The following is a 17,771-nucleotide window of genomic DNA, read 5'->3' on the forward strand; positions in this document are numbered from 1 at the left end:
GAGCTCACTGCTCCCTCTCTCTCTCTCTACAGACCCCACATTCATCAACTCTAGAGCTCACTGCTCCTCTCTCTCTCTCTACAGACCCCACATTCATCAACTCTAGAGCTCACTGCTCCCTCTCTCTCTCTACAGACCCCACATTCATCAACTCTAGAGCTCACTGCTCCCTCTCTCTCTCTACAGACCCCACATTCATCAACTCTAGAGCTCACTGCTCCCTCTCTCTCTCTACAGACCCCACATTCATCAACTCTAGAGCTCACTGCTCCCTCTCTCTCTCTACAGACCCCACATTCATCAACTCTAGAGCTCACTGCTCCCTCTCTCTCTCTACAGACCCCACATTCATCAACTCTAGAGCTCACTGCTCCCTCTCTCTCTCTACAGACCCCACATTCATCAACTCTAGAGCTCACTGCTCCCTCTCTCTCTCTACAGACCCCACATTCATCAACTCTAGAGCTCACTGCTCCCTCTCTCTCTCTACAGACCCCACATTCATCAACTCTAGAGCTCACTGCTCCCTCTCTCTCTCTCTCTCTACAGACCCCACATTCATCAACTCTAGAGCTCACTGCTCCCTCTCTCTCTCTCTACAGACCCCACATTCATCAACTCTAGAGCTCACTGCTCCCTCTCTCTCTCTCTACAGACCCCACATTCATCAACTCTAGAGCTCACTGCTCCCTCTCTCTCTCTACAGACCCCACATTCATCAACTCTAGAGCTCACTGCTCCCTCTCTCTCTCTCTACAGACCCCACATTCATCAACTCTAGAGCTCACTGCTCCCTCTCTCTCTCTCTACAGACCCCACATTCATCAACTCTAGAGCTCACTGCTCCCTCTCTCTCTCTACAGACCCCACATTCATCAACTCTAGAGCTCACTGCTCCCTCTCTCTCTACAGACCCCACATTCATCAACTCTAGAGCTCACTGCTCCCTCTCTCTCTCTACAGACCCCACATTCATCAACTCTAGAGCTCACTGCTCCCTCTCTCTCTCTACAGACCCCACATTCATCAACTCTAGAGCTCACTGCTCCCTCTCTCTCTCTACAGACCCCACATTCATCAACTCTAGAGCTCACTGCTCCCTCTCTCTCTCTACAGACCCCACATTCATCAACTCTAGAGCTCACTGCTCCCTCTCTCTCTCTACAGACCCCACATTCATCAACTCTAGAGCTCACTGCTCCCTCTCTCTCTCTACAGACCCCACATTCATCAACTCTAGAGCTCACTGCTCCTCTCTCTCTCTCTACAGACCCCACATTCATCAACTCTAGACCCCACATCACTGAGCTCCCTGCTCTCTCTCTACAGACCCCACATTCATCAACTCTAGAGCTCACTGCTCCCTCTCTCTCTCTACAGACCCCACATTCATCAACTCTAGAGCTCACTGCTCCTCTAGAGCTCTCTCTCTCTACAGACCCCACATTCATCAACTCTAGAGCTCACTGCTCCCTCTCTCTCTCTACAGACCCCACATTCATCAACTCTAGAGCTCACTGCTCCCTCTCTCTCTCTACAGACCCCACATTCATCAACTCTAGAGCTCACTGCTCCCTCTCTCTCTCTACAGACCCCACATTCATCAACTCTAGAGCTCACTGCTCCCTCTCTCTCTCTACAGACCCCACATTCATCAACTCTAGAGCTCACTGCTCCCTCTCTCTCTCTACAGACCCCACATTCATCAACTCTAGAGCTCACTGCTCCCTCTCTCTCTCTACAGACCCCACATTCATCAACTCTAGAGCTCACTGCTCCCTCTCTCTCTCTACAGACCCCACATTCATCAACTCTAGAGCTCACTGCTCCCTCTCTCTCTCTACAGACCCCACATTCATCAACTCTAGAGCTCACTGCTCCCTCTCTCTCTCTCTCAGACCCCACATTCATCAACTCTAGAGCTCACTGCTCCCTCTCTCTCTCTACAGACCCCACATTCATCAACTCTAGAGCTCACTGCTCCCTCTCTCTCTCTCTACAGACCCCACATTCATCAACTCTAGAGCTCACTGCTCCCTCTCTCTCTCTACAGACCCCACATTCATCAACTCTAGAGCTCACTGCTCCTCTCTCTCTCTACAGACCCCACATTCATCAACTCTAGAGCTCACTGCTCCCTTCTCTCTCTACAGACCCCACATTCATCAACTCTAGAGCTCACTGCTCCCTCTCTCTCTCTCTACAGACCCCACATTCATCAACTCTAGAGCTCACTGCTCCCTCTCTCTCTACAGACCCCACATTCATCAACTCTAGAGCTCACTGCTCCCTCTCTCTCTCTCAGACCCCACATTCATCAACTCTAGAGCTCACTGCTCCCTCTCTCTCTACAGACCCCACATTCATCAACTCTAGAGCTCACTGCTCCCTCTCTCTCTCTACAGACCCCACATTCATCAACTCTAGAGCTCACTGCTCCTCTCTCTCTCTACAGACCCCACATTCATCAACTCTAGAGCTCACTGCTCCCTCTCTCTCTCTACAGACCCCACATTCATCAACTCTAGAGCTCACTGCTCCCTCTCTCTCTCTACAGACCCCACATTCATCAACTCTAGAGCTCACTGCTCCCCTCTCTCTCTCTCTACAGACCCCACATTCATCAACTCTAGAGCTCACTGCTCCCTCTCTCTCTCTACAGACCCCATTCATTCATCAACTCTAGAGCTCACTGCTCCCTCTCTCTCTCTACAGACCCCACATTCATCAACTCTAGAGCTCACTGCTCCCTCTCTCTCTCTACAGACCCCACATTCATCAACTCTAGAGCTCACTGCTCCTCTCTCTCTCTCTACAGACCCCACATTCATCAACTCTAGAGCTCACTGCTCCTCTCTCTCTCTACAGACCCCACATTCATCAACTCTAGAGCTCACTGCTCCCTCTCTCTCTCTCTACAGACCCCACATTCATCAACTCTAGAGCTCACTGCTCCCTCTCTCTCTCTACAGACCCCACATTCATCAACTCTAGAGCTCACTGCTCCCTCCTCTCTCTCTACAGACCCCACATTCATCAACTCTAGAGCTCACTGCTCCCTCTCTCTCTCTACAGACCCCACATTCATCAACTCTAGAGCTCACTGCTCCCTCTCTCTCTCTACAGACCCCACATTCATCAACTCTAGAGCTCACTGCTCCCTCTCTCTCTACTACAGACCCCACATTCATCAACTCTAGAGCTCACTGCTCCCCTCTCTCTCTACAGACCCCACATTCATCAACTCTAGAGCTCACTGCTCCCTCTCTCTCTCTACAGACCCCACATTCATCAACTCTAGAGCTCACTGCTCCCTCTCTCTCTACAGACCCCACATTCATCAACTCTAGAGCTCACTGCTCCCCCTCTCTCTCTCTACAGACCCCACATTCATCAACTCTAGAGCTCACTGCTCCTCTCTCTCTCTACAGACCCCACATTCATCAACTCTAGAGCTCACTGCTCCCTCTCTCTCTCTACAGACCCCACATTCATCAACTCTAGAGCTCACTGCTCCTCTCTCTCAGACCCCACATTCATACAGACCCCACAGACCCCACATTCATCAACTCTAGAGCTCACTGCTCCCTCTCTCTCTCTCTACAGACCCCACATTCATCAACTCTAGAGCTCACTGCTCCCTCTCTCTCTCTACAGACCCCACATTCATCAACTCTAGAGCTCACTGCTCCCTCTCTCTCTCTACAGACCCCACATTCATCAACTCTAGAGCTCACTGCTCCCTCTCTCTCTACAGACCCCACATTCATCAACTCTAGAGCTCACTGCTCCCTCTCTCTCTCTCTACAGACCCCACATTCATCAACTCTAGAGCTCACTGCTCCCTCTCTCTCTACAGACCCCACATTCATCAACTCTAGAGCTCACTGCTCCCTCTCTCTCTCTACAGACCCCACATTCATCAACTCTAGAGCTCACTGCTCCCTCTCTCTCTCTACAGACCCCACATTCATCAACTCTAGAGCTCACTGCTCCCTCTCTCTCTCTACAGACCCCACATTCATCAACTCTAGAGCTCACTGCTCCCTCTCTCTCTACAGACCCCACATTCATCAACTCTAGAGCTCACTGCTCCCTCTCTCTCTCTACAGACCCCACATTCATCAACTCTAGAGCTCACTGCTCCCTCTCTCTCTACAGACCCCACATTCATCAACTCTAGAGCTCACTGCTCCCTCTCTCTCTCTACAGACCCCACATTCATCAACTCTAGAGCTCACTGCTCCCTCTCTCTCTCTACAGACCCCACATTCATCAACTCTAGAGCTCACTGCTCCCTCTCTCTCTCTACAGACCCCACATTCATCAACTCTAGAGCTCACTGCTCCCCTCTCTCTCTACAGACCCCACATTCATCAACTCTAGAGCTCACCCCCCCTCTCTCTAGCTCACTGCTCCCTCTCTCTCTCTACAGACCCCACATTCATCAACTCTAGAGCTCACTGCTCCCCCCCTCTCTCTCTCTCTACACACCCCACATTCATCAACTCTATAGCTCACTGCTCCCTCCCCCCTCTCTCTACAGACCCCACATTCATCAACTCTAGAGCTCACTGCTCCCTCTCTCTCTCTACAGACCCCACATTCATCAACTCTAGAGCTCACTGCTCCCTCTCTCTCTCTACAGACCCCACATTCATCAACTCTAGAGCTCACTGCTCCCTCTCTCTCTCTCTACAGACCCCACATTCATCAACTCTAGAGCTCACTGCTCCCTCTCTCTCTCTACAGACCCCACATTCATCAACTCTAGAGCTCACTGCTCTCTCTCTCTCTCTACAGACCCCACATTCATCAACTCTAGAGCTCACTGCTCCCTCTCTCTCTCTCTACAGACCCCACATTCATCAACTCTAGAGCTCACTGCTCCCTCTCTCTCTCTACAGACCCCACATTCATCAACTCTAGAGCTCACTGCTCCCTCTCTCTCTCTACAGACCCCACATTCATCAACTCTAGAGCTCACTGCTCCCTCTCTCTCTCTACAGACCCCACATTCATCAACTCTAGAGCTCACTGCTCCCCTCTCTCTCTACAGACCCCACATTCATCAACTCTAGAGCTCACTGCTCCCTCTCTCTCTACAGACCCCACATTCATCAACTCTAGAGCTCACTGCTCCCTCTCTCTCTACAGACCCCACATTCATCAACTCTAGAGCTCACTGCTCCCTCTCTCTCTCTACAGACCCCACATTCATCAACTCTAGAGCTCACTGCTCCCTCTCTCTCTCTCTACAGACCCCACATTCATCAACTCTAGAGCTCACTGCTCCCTCTCTCTCTACAGACCCCACATTCATCAACTCTAGAGCTCACTGCTCCCTCTCTCTCTCTACAGACCCCACATTCATCAACTCTAGAGCTCACTGCTCCCTCTCTCTCTCTCTACAGACCCCACATTCATCAACTCTAGAGCTCACTGCTCCCTCTCTCTCTCTCTCTCTACAGACCCCACATTCATCAACTCTAGAGCTCACTGCTCCCTCTCTCTCTCTACAGACCCCGCATTCATCAACTCTAGAGCTCACTGCTCCCCCCCTCTCTCTACAGACCCCACATTCATCAACTCTAGAGCTCACTGCCCCCCCTCTCTCTCTACAGACCCCACATTCATCAACTCTAGAGCTCACTGCTCCCTCTCTCTCTCTCTCTACAGACCCCACATTCATCAACTCTAGAGCTCACTGCTCCTCTCTCTCTCTACAGACCCCACATTCATCAACTCTAGAGCTCACTGCTCCCTCTCTCTCTCTACAGACCCCACATTCATCAACTCTAGAGCTCACTGCTCCCTCTCTCTCTACAGACCCCACATTCATCAACTCTAGAGCTCACTGCTCCCTCTCTCTCTACAGACCCCACATTCATCAACTCTAGAGCTCACTGCTCCTCTCTCTCTCTACAGACCCCACATTCATCAACTCTAGAGCTCACTGCTCCCTCTCTCTCTCTCTACAGACCCCACATTCATCAACTCTAGAGCTCACTGCTCCCTCTCTCTCTCTACAGACCCCACATTCATCAACTCTAGAGCTCACTGCTCCCTCTCTCTCTCTACAGACCCCACATTCATCAACTCTAGAGCTCACTGCTCCCTCTCTCTCTCTACAGACCCCACATTCATCAACTCTAGAGCTCACTGCTCCTCTCTCTCTCTACAGACCCCACATTCATCAACTCTAGAGCTCACTGCTCCCTCTCTCTCTCTACAGACCCCACATTCATCAACTCTAGAGCTCACTGCTCCCTCTCTCTCTCTACAGACCCCACATTCATCAACTCTAGAGCTCACTGCTCCCTCTCTCTCTACAGACCCCACATTCATCAACTCTAGAGCTCACTGCTCCCTCTCTCTCTCTCTACAGACCCCACATTCATCAACTCTAGAGCTCACTGCTCCCTCTCTCTCTACAGACCCCACATTCATCAACTCTAGAGCTCACTGCTCCCTCTCTCTCTACAGACCCCACATTCATCAACTCTAGAGCTCACTGCTCCCTCTCTCTCTCTCTACAGACCCCACATTCATCAACTCTAGAGCTCACTGCTCCCTCTCTCTCTCTACAGACCCCACATTCATCAACTCTAGAGCTCACTGCTCCCTCTCTCTCTCTACAGACCCCACATTCATCAACTCTAGAGCTCACTGCTCCCTCTCTCTCTCTACAGACCCCACATTCATCAACTCTAGAGCTCACTGCTCCCTCTCTCTCTCTACAGACCCCACATTCATCAACTCTAGAGCTCACTGCTCCCTCTCTCTCTCTACAGACCCCACATTCATCAACTCTAGAGCTCACTGCTCCCTCTCTCTCTCTACAGACCCCACATTCATCAACTCTAGAGCTCACTGCTCCCTCTCTCTCTCTACAGACCCCACATTCATCAACTCTAGAGCTCACTGCTCCCTCTCTCTCTACAGACCCCACATTCATCAACTCTAGAGCTCACTGCTCCCTCTCTCTCTCTACAGACCCCACATTCATCAACTCTAGAGCTCACTGCTCCCTCTCTCTCTACAGACCCCACATTCATCAACTCTAGAGCTCACTGCTCCCTCTCTCTCTCTACAGACCCCACATTCATCAACTCTAGAGCTCACTGCTCCCCCTCTCTCTACAGACCCCACATTCATCAACTCTAGAGCTCACTGCTCCCTCCTCTCTCTCTACAGACCCCACATTCATCAACTCTAGAGCTCACTGCTCCCTCTCTCTCTACAGACCCCACATTCATCAACTCTAGAGCTCACTGCTCCCTCTCTCTCTCTACAGACCCCACATTCATCAACTCTAGAGCTCACTGCTCCCTCTCTCTCTCTACAGACCCCACATTCATCAACTCTAGAGCTCACTGCTCCCTCTCTCTCTCTACAGACCCCACATTCATCAACTCTAGAGCTCACTGCTCCCTCTCTCTCTCTACAGACCCCACATTCATCAACTCTAGAGCTCACTGCTCCCTCTCTCTCTCTACAGACCCCACATTCATCAACTCTAGAGCTCACTGCTCCTCTCTCTCTCTCTACAGACCCCACATTCATCAACTCTAGAGCTCACTGCTCCCTCTCTCTCTCTACAGACCCCACATTCATCAACTCTAGAGCTCACTGCTCCCTCTCTCTCTCTCTACAGACCCCACATTCATCAACTCTAGAGCTCACTGCTCCCTCTCTCTCTCTACAGACCCCACATTCATCAACTCTAGAGCTCACTGCTCCCTCTCTCTCTCTCTCTACAGACCCCACATTCATCAACTCTAGAGCTCACTGCTCCCTCTCTCTCTCTACAGACCCCACATTCATCAACTCTAGAGCTCACTGCTCCCCTCTCTCTCTACAGACCCCACATTCATCAACTCTAGAGCTCACTGCTCCCTCTCTCTCTCTCTACAGACCCCACATTCATCAACTCTAGAGCTCACTGCTCCCCCCTCTCTCTACAGACCCCACATTCATCAACTCTAGAGCTCACTGCTCCCTCTCTCTCTCTCTCTACAGACCCCACATTCATCAACTCTAGAGCTCACTGCTCCCTCTCTCTCTCTATCTCTACAGACCCCACATTCATCAACTCTAGAGCTCACTGCTCCCTCTCTCTCTCTACAGACCCCACATTCATCAACTCTAGAGCTCACTGCTCCCTCTCTCTCTCTACAGACCCCACATTCATCAACTCTAGAGCTCACTGCTCCCTCTCTCTCTCTACAGACCCCACATTCATCAACTCTAGAGCTCACTGCTCCCCTCTCTCTCTCTACAGACCCCACATTCATCAACTCTAGAGCTCACTGCTCCCCCTCTCTCTACAGACCCCACATTCATCAACTCTAGAGCTCACTGCTCCCCTCTCTCTCTACAGACCCCACATTCATCAACTCTAGAGCTCACTGCTCCCTCTCTCTCTCTCTACAGACCCCACATTCATCAACTCTAGAGCTCACTGCTCCCTCTCTCTCTCTACAGACCCCACATTCATCAACTCTAGAGCTCACTGCTCCCTCTCTCTCTCTACAGACCCCACATTCATCAACTCTAGAGCTCACTGCTCCCCTCTCTCTCTACAGACCCCACATTCATCAACTCTAGAGCTCACTGCTCCCCCTCTCTCTCTACAGACCCCACATTCATCAACTCTAGAGCTCACTGCTCCCCCTCTCTCTACAGACCCCACATTCATCAACTCTAGAGCTCACTGCTCCCCCTCTCTCTACAGACCCCACATTCATCAACTCTAGAGCTCACTGCTCTCTCTCTCTCTCTCTAAAACCTCAGTCATCACCGTTCACGTCTTTGAGCAAGATAACAGTCGTCGCGCTCAAATGTTCACTTCGGGTTATTCACAGTGCTTATCCACTGTCTCTCAGACATCTAGGATGTACTGTGTTAAGTGAGCTGTACACTACATGCAAGAACATACTCAGAAAATTACAGTACTTCACTGAAAACCTGCACATACGTTTGATTTAAATATTGCTCTGAAAGTTTTCCACAACGTCTGAGATTTTATGATAGCCTTTGCACAACTGCAGCCATGATTGAGCTGTTCATAAAGCATCCCAATGGTCAATCCAATAAAAGTATACCAGTATTGACAAGAAAAAGTCCATTGAGGGTTGAACAGCAACATAATATACCCCGCAAGGACTGTAAATAGAGCAGGATAGAGAAACCTAGAGATTGGTTCAGGTAGTGCGACCGCTGCAAAAACATTTTTTTATTGGCAGAAATGTAGAACAACCACAATACAAGATCGTAAAACAAAAAAAAAAAAACTGAGGCAACTTGAACACAATGATAGCTTCAAATGAAATAAGGAGAATTCTGGGCTGACAGGCGGAGTTGCATCACAGTACAGCTGGGTTGGGAGAACTCTGCTTCACCACCCAGAGCGACACACACACACACACACAGAGTGAGACACACACACACACACAGAGTGAGACACACACACACACACAGAGTGAGACACACACACACACACACACACACACACACACACACACACACACACACACACACACACACACACACACACACACACACACACACACACACACACACACACACACACACACACACACACACACACACACACACACACACATACACACATACACATACACAGCGAGAGAGAGACTGCTGCTGTGTTGATCCACACAGTCATAAAGAAGAGTGCTGAAGTGATTCTAACCCCTGTGTGTTTGCTTCCATACACTTTTGATCTGGGTGTGAGCACAGAGAGGTAGACACAGTGCCTTAAAAAAATATTCACTCCCCTTGACTTTTTCCACGTTTTGTTTTGTCACAAAGTGGGATGAAAATGGATTTAATGTCATTTTTTGTCAACAATCTACACAAAATACTATGCAATGTCAGAGTGGAAGAACAATTCCAACATTTGTCAAATAAATGGTCATCTTTATTACATCCAGTTGAAGTCGGACGTTAACATACACTTAGGTTGGAGTCATTAAAAATTGTTTTTCAACCACTCCACAAATTTCTTGTTAACAAACTATAGTCTTGGCAAATTGGTTAGGACATCTACTTTGTGCATGACACGAATAATTGTTAACAGACAGATTATTTCACTTATAATTCACTGTATCACAATTCCAGTGGGTCAGAAGTTTACATACACTAAATTGACAGTGCCTTTAAACTGCAGGGCTTTGTGATGGCCACTCCAAAACCTTGACTTTGTTGTCCTTTTTGCCACAACTTTGGAAGTATGCTTGGTGTCATTGTCCATTTGGAAGACCCATTTGCGATCAAGCTTTAATTTCCTGACTGATGTCTTGAGAGGTTGCTTCAATATATCCACATAATTTTCCTGCCTCGTGACGCCATTTTTTTTGTGAAGTGCAGCAGTCCCTCCTGCAGCAAAGCACACCCACAACATGATGCTTCCACCTCCGTGCTTCACGGTTGGGATGGGGTTCTTCGGCTTGCAAGCCTCCTCCTTTTTTCATCCAAACATAACAATGGTCATTGTGGCCAAACAGTTCTATTTTTGTTTCATCAGAACAGAGGACATTTCTCCAAAAAGTACGATCTCTGTCCCCATGTGCATTTGCAAACCGTAGCCTGGCTTTTTTATGGTGGTTTTTGAGCAGTGGCATCTTCCTTGCTGAGCGGCCTTTCAGGTTATGTCGATATAGGACTCGTTTTACTGTGGATATAGATACTTTTATATCTGTTTCCTCCAGCATCTTCACAAGGTCCTTCGCTGTTGTTCTGGGATTGATTTGCACTTTTCGCACCAAAATACCTTCATCTCTTGGAGGCAGAACGCATATCCTTCCTGAGCGGTGTGATGGCTGCGTGGTCCCATGGTGTTTATACTTGCGTACTATTGTTTGTACAGATGAACGTGGTACATGATTTTCCCATGATGTCAAGCAAAGAGGCACTGCATTTGAAGATAGGCTTTGAAATACATCCACAGGTGCTCCTCAATTGACTCAAATGATGTCAATTAGCCTATCAGAAGCTTCTAAAGCCATGACATAATTTTCTGGAATTTTCCAAGCTGTTTACAGGCACAGTCAACTTAGTGTATGTACACTTCTGACCCACTGGAATTGTAATACAGTGAATTATAAGTGAAATAATCTGTCTGTAAACAATTGTTGGAAAAATTACTTGCACATGCACAAAGTAGATGTCCTAACCGACTTGCCAAAACTATAATTCGTTAACAAGAAATTTGTGGAGTGGTTGAAAAAGAAGTTTTAATGACTCTAACTTAAGTGTATGTAAACTTCCGACTTCAACTGTATATATATTTTAAAAAAATATATATATATGGGGAGGACTGTAAATGATGCAGACAATTACATTGATGGAAGGTACAATCTATTCGCAATATTAAAGCTGTTCCCCTCCCCCTCCCACCCTCAAAAAAGAATGGGTTTCCTTTATAATCAGTGAGTTAGTCATTACTATGGGGATTGATTTCCTGCTAGCAGCAACCTGTAGTTGACTGAAGGGATAGCGGGCAGTGCTTTGGTGTGCATGCAGCACATAGTAATCCAATCGCTATCAGAGACTGACAACATGGGTCAATCACTCACTGTAGCATGGCACTGATAACAGAGCCAGACTGCTCCTGTAATGGCTCTCATCCACCACCCAGCCCTTCAATTACGGTTATCATGCCAGGTTGCTCTGTCCCAATTTAATCAGCTCTGCCTCCCCTCTTACCCTCTCCCTCCCTCCATCCCCCCAGTCAGCCCTATCCCCACGTAGTGGCAGTGAATATGTGAGGTAGCCAGCCAGAATGATGCCCTGTGTGTTCAGTGATGGTGACAGGTCCAAGTAGAGTACGTGACACTGTCAATAACCCTAAAGACAAACTGTCAATAACCCTAACGACATGCTGTCAATAACCCTAACGACACGCTGTCAATAACCCTAACGGCACGCTGTCAATAACCCTAACGACACGCTGTCAATAACCCTAACGACAGGCTGTCAATAACCTAACGCCAGGCTGTCAACGACAGGCTGTCAATAACCCTAACGCCAGGCTGTCAATAACCCTAACGACAGGGCTGTCAATAACCCTAACCCAGGCTGTCAACAACCCTAACGACACGCTGTCAATAACCCTAACGACCCGCTGTCAATAACCCTAACGCCAGGCTGTCAATAACCCTAACGACCCTAGGCTGTCAACAACCCTAACAATAACCTACACGCTGTCAATAACCCTAACGACAGGCTATCAATAACCCTAACGACCCGCTGTCAATAACCCTAAACGACAGGTTGTCAATAACCCTAACGACACGCTGTCAATAACCCTAATGGCACGCTGTCAATAACCCTAACGGCACGCTGTCAATAACCCTAACGACACGCTGTCAATAACCCTAACGGCACGCTGTCAATAACCCTAACGACACGCTGTCAATAACCCTAACGACAGGCTGTCAATAACCCTAACGACAGGCTGTCAATAACCCTAACGACACGCTGTCAATAACCCTAACGACACGCTGTCAATAACCCTAACGGCACGCTGTCAATAACCCTAACGGCACGCTGTCAATAACCCTAAAGACAGGTTGTCAATAACCCTAACGGCACGCTGTCAATAATCCTAACGACATGCTGTCAATAACCCTAACGACAGGCTGTCAATAACCCTAACGACACACAGTATCGACAGATAAGCTGCACGCTACCTTTTTTCTCTACAGCCCTCTCTCACACACGGCTTTGTGTGAATGTTACTCTGAAACGATACCAATTTCAGGAATTGGGCTTATTACATTGCAATTGGCTGTTTCCCCCTATGTGCACTGAGTTGGAACAAAAGGTTTGAACACTAAGCATTTCCTCCAGTGGGTGGAGCAGGCCTTCCAGAGAATCTGTTTATTGCAACATGTCAGAATTTACGTAAGCCCCAATAGATGGGCCAATTAAATCTCAGAGCCTTTATTAAGGAACAGAAAGCCAGGACTCCCCTTAGTGATGCTAGCAACTCCCCTGGGAATCTCTCCAGCGTAACAGTATCCTCGTCATTACCCCTCCATCCTTTCCCCCCCATGGTTACTCAGTAAAGGCCTACAGTAGTTACCTCATACTCCTCCGCCACCCATAGTTCCACACCTATTGCCGCATTGACATACTAGCTCTTAAACTCAATCTCTTCTCTCAGTGCTACCACTTCTACTTCTGTTCTTGTGGCCCTATTGTTTTTTTTTGCAAAAGTACCATTTATGGTATAGTTCATTATAACATCCTGTATTGTTTTCCTGAATATCTATTCTAGACAAGAGTTCCCTTATGGAAAAACCACATGAATTTCACGTGAATACGTGTGAAGTGTTCCAAAAACTAATTTCCATGTGATCATGTGTTAAGTTAATGTGATAACAGGTGACCACATGTAAAACAATATATGATAACATGAAACTACACATGTGAAATCACATAGGTTATTTTACTGCTTCATATCCAAACATACAGTTATGGCTAAAATAATAGGATTATGTAGCCAATCAGGGTTAGAAATTCAGTCATTCCCTGTCTCCAGTTCTGCGTGATGTCATTAGAAATGTGTAATTACCTTACACACATTAAAATTGTGCTTCCTCATTAATCCACTGAGCATCAGGTTTGTCAGTTTGAAGCCATTGTGAACATTTAGCATTAGCCATTATCTCAGTACTCACCCTGTTAGTACCACCACAAAGTCCATTACATTCCAGCCATTCCGAAGATAGGAGCCTTTGTGAAACGCAAAACCAAGGGCGATGATCTTAATGCCAGCTTCAAAACAAAATATTGCAATAAAATAGGGCTCTGTGTCATCCTGTTAAGACAAGAGGGTGAGACTGTAACCATCGATATCCATCATCATTAGTTTGTGAATATGATTTTGTGAACATGATTTTACAATTATGGACTGAATGTGAGTTAAAAAGCAATTTGATGGCTTCATATCATGACAGAGTGAGTCACATCTGACAGAGCCTTGGCCCATCTGGTGGAGTAAATCAATAAGAGGGTGAGGCACTTTCCCTGAAGGGAGTGACATTTCATTCTTAAAACAACCAGCCTGCCCCAAGCAGCTAAGTCTATTTGATTGGACAGAGGAGCTCACAGCATTTACCCTTTCAATGGCATGACTTGACAACAGAGTTCAATAGGGAGCCTAAAGTGGCTGTGAACAGGGAATCAAAGGCAGCTCTGTGTGATACTGGTGACCTGACTGAGCACAACTGGTGAGAAACCCCAGCTGCCTTCATGGGTAACATGCACAACGTGTCATTCAACTCTGTAATACGAGTACTGTATGTAGATAGTATTCATGCATGTGAGAATATAATGACTGACACCTATCATTCCCTTGGCGAGAGGAGTACAGTTAACCAATAATCAACCAAATATGATATAATATTGGTATGGTACATGTAACCCATGTGATGGTTGCTTACCAGGCGCTCTGACATGGGGGTTTTGTCGCTGGCTGGTAGGTGCTGCTCCAAGGCAAGGACGATGCAGTTGGCTATAATGGTGGCCAGGATCAGGTATTCAAATGGAGTGAGACGGTTAAGAAAAACACACTGTATAAATGTTAGGCATACCTACCATCTGCAATACATTAGAAGAAGTAGAAGAAGTGTCCCTGACAGAAATATTCTGCAATTACCACATGCAAAAGCTGCTTAACAGAAGAGTACCATAAATTATAAAAGAACTGAAGCAGAAAGACAATGGGTGCAGTAATAAGCTACCAAAACTTCATTGAGTTGGACTGGATCTCAGAATGCAACACTATACATCTGTAACTGAGAGAAACGGAGTGATTTGTCAGTTGCTGCTGTTCCTGTAATTGCATGGTTGTTTATGGAGGCTATATCTCTCCTCTGGAAACATTGGTGCACAGAGGACTAGCACCTCACCTCAGCCAATGGGCTACAGTACATCAACAGCCAATGTGACATCATTCACTGGTCTAGGGCTGCTACAATGGCCCCATGACCCTAGAATCTAACTCAAGGGAGAAAATAGAAATACTGCAGGGTGGTTGGAAATACACAGGGAAGCTAAAGGCTGAGAAGTGTTTACTCAGCACCAGAGTTAATATGCAAGTAATGGATACCATAAAACAAATGTATGCACATTAATTGCAATACCTCAAAAGGATAATTAATCAAATCTCATGAAATGGTGACTGTTTCTCTATGCACAGTTTTGACAAGCTGTAGAGGATATTGATATCCCTCATTTGGAAAAGTATATAACATATCTCATATCAACAGGTGGTCAACACTGCCAGAGCATTTTATGGGACATAGAGGACAATATTAATCAATTTTGCCATGAAATCAAATTGGTTGTGTAAACTAAACTACATACACAACTAATTTCCAAGCTTTTGTTTATCCCTATTTTTGTTCCAATGCCTACCAATAATGGCCTACACCGGAGTTAGTGTCTAAACATGATCATTCTATGTTTGACTTTGAGAGAAATCGACCAGCACATAATTCTGATGGATCACTGCTTTGATAGGACACACACGCAAAATAGCCTTTGTGTGTTTATTAAACAGCCTTCCCGCTATTTTCCCATTTCCTGTTGAGCAGCATTTTGCGCGTGGGTAAGTTTAGCACCTTGGAGAGCGCTGATGCTGAAACGTGTACACAGTAGCTACTGTAGGTTACGTGATATAAAACACAAAAATTGCTTTGGTTGCTAGGAGAGACTTGGTCCCAGAAACAAATGGGGCGATGCCGCAGCTATTTGATATGTAACAATGGCATAGTCCCCTGGGCAGACTATCACATAGGCGGCTTGTTTACTTAGCCCATATACCGGAATCGATTGCATTAGGAAAGTAGAACGTAAAATGCGTAGGCCTAATCACTTATAAATGTATGGTGCTTCACAAAATCCAGTCAAAATATCCGGCTGAGAAGTATCACCAATTACCCCATTGTAGTGGGTCCTCTCATCCGAGACTGGTTATAGGCTATATAGGCCTACTGAGATGGGTTATACTGTATTACAAAGTCAACAGCTGTTGTTCCTCCATGCCATATTACAGCCTACAACAAATTCACTTAAAACCATGCCCTATAGTCTATAACTTTGCCACCTGTGCACAATCACGTTGACATTAAATCCCATTGATAAGCTTATAAACAAATAATGTACTGGTGCCAGAAATATGTTGTTTTAAGCAAAAAAGGATATGGCCATTCGGTAATCTTTTTGGCATATTTCCGTATGATACAGTCCTCACTAAAGATGAATAGAGAACGGTTGACAGTAAGACAGCTCTGCTTGACAGGGATGGGGTTATAAATGGCCATTGTCCTGGCTCGTTGGGCCATTGATTGTTTGTACACCCTAGGACCGCTTGGGGGGCCTGCTGGCCTACCTGCCCCTCTTGGTGGGCCCGCTTGACAGACCCCTCCACGCCGGTTAGATAGTTCTTCTTCGAAGCGAGCCATTCTAGAATCGCACTAATCTTACTCAAAAAATCTAAACTGACACTAGATAAAAAAATAGAGAAAAAGCATCACAACACACACAGTTGTTCCAGCCACGCGATCCTTTCGGTGTGTGGAATGTTCAAGAAAGTATTCAACAAATAATATTATTTTTCTTCAGAGATTCGGTTTGGTTGTCTCCGCCTTGTTACTTCCCATAATGTCAATTGCCCAGATGTCCAAATGATATGAAAAATGAAGGATAAAGTTTATATTTCCATGTCACATATTTGTCCATTAGTGTTCTTCTGGCTGAATGGCTATATATATATTATATATATATTATATGTCCTCTTTCACTGGGCTATAAGCTTTAAAAAAACATCCAGTTTAACACATGTCGAGCGATAACAATTCGCCTCATCCGCATAACATAAGTCTATGACTGCATAGCTGACTTACAATACGGTCCACATAAAATAGATGCATTTATCTGGTGTTTCCGACTCGATTGGTTTGCCATTGCGCGTTCAAGTTAATATTTTTTCTTATCAAAACGAGATACCTCACATGATCCGTTCCATGAATCTCCCTATTAATTTCGGCACGGTGTAACGAGAAAACACGGGGTTGGCACCTCTGCTTCCGCTAAATCACTCCCTGGCAATGTATAATGTAACCACTTTCTCCAGCCAGTACTCCTTATGAATCGACACACGTGACTAAAAAGACGCCAGGCAGTGGCTCCACCTGTACAGTCTCTGTATCCATAGCACCAGGGAGAAAGAAGGAATCAGCTCCTCTCTCTCTCCCTGATCAGAATAATCACGGAGGTTTCTTGAGAAAGAAATCGCGTCAAACAATGCAAAATGTTGAAATAATGAAGCCACTCCCCCCAAAAATGTATTTATTTTTTCATCCGCTATCTAATAATAATAATAATGTTGCTGTCCTGGGCATTAGTGATGCGCGAGTTGACTAATAGTGTCATGACATATTGTGTGGATGAAGGGCTGGTGGGTGGCGGTCGGGTCATAATTTGTTTGGGCCATCTTACATTAGTGCCTAACCTAAACTTTCCGGCATTACTTTACGCGCCAAATATCCAACACACCAATCGCTTTTGAGAACCTGCAGAAAAAGTTCATGTAGATCCACTGAGGCAGAAAGGACAATGTCTCTTCAATAAGAGAAAAGATGCGAACCGGAGAGTTGAAAATAAAGAGAAGGGAGGGCCAAAAAAGTCATGTTCGGGAAAAATTTGGTGAAGTGGTAAAAAAAATATGATAGCAG

At 46.5% G+C, this 17,771-nt stretch overlaps 1 protein-coding gene across 1 annotated transcript in view; it reads right to left on the bottom strand.

Moving 5' to 3' along the window:
• The window catches only part of LOC118394045 (voltage-dependent N-type calcium channel subunit alpha-1B-like), a 159,819-nt gene extending 142,692 nt beyond the window's left edge, over positions 1-17,127 (bottom strand). Inside the window, exons 1-3 of the mRNA XM_052461385.1 lie at positions 16,240-17,127; positions 14,475-14,580; positions 13,710-13,849 (exon numbers count right to left, since the gene is read on the bottom strand). Coding sequence (XP_052317345.1) covers positions 13,710-13,849; positions 14,475-14,580; positions 16,240-16,499 — 506 coding nt within the window. The 5' untranslated portion in view covers positions 16,500-17,127. The remainder of the gene's footprint in view (positions 1-13,709; positions 13,850-14,474; positions 14,581-16,239) is intronic.
• Between the last annotated feature and the right edge of the window lie 644 nt (positions 17,128-17,771).

This window comes from Oncorhynchus keta, chromosome 14, assembly GCF_023373465.1.
Source record: "Oncorhynchus keta strain PuntledgeMale-10-30-2019 chromosome 14, Oket_V2, whole genome shotgun sequence".
NCBI classification, from domain to species: Eukaryota; Metazoa; Chordata; class Actinopteri; order Salmoniformes; family Salmonidae; genus Oncorhynchus; species Oncorhynchus keta.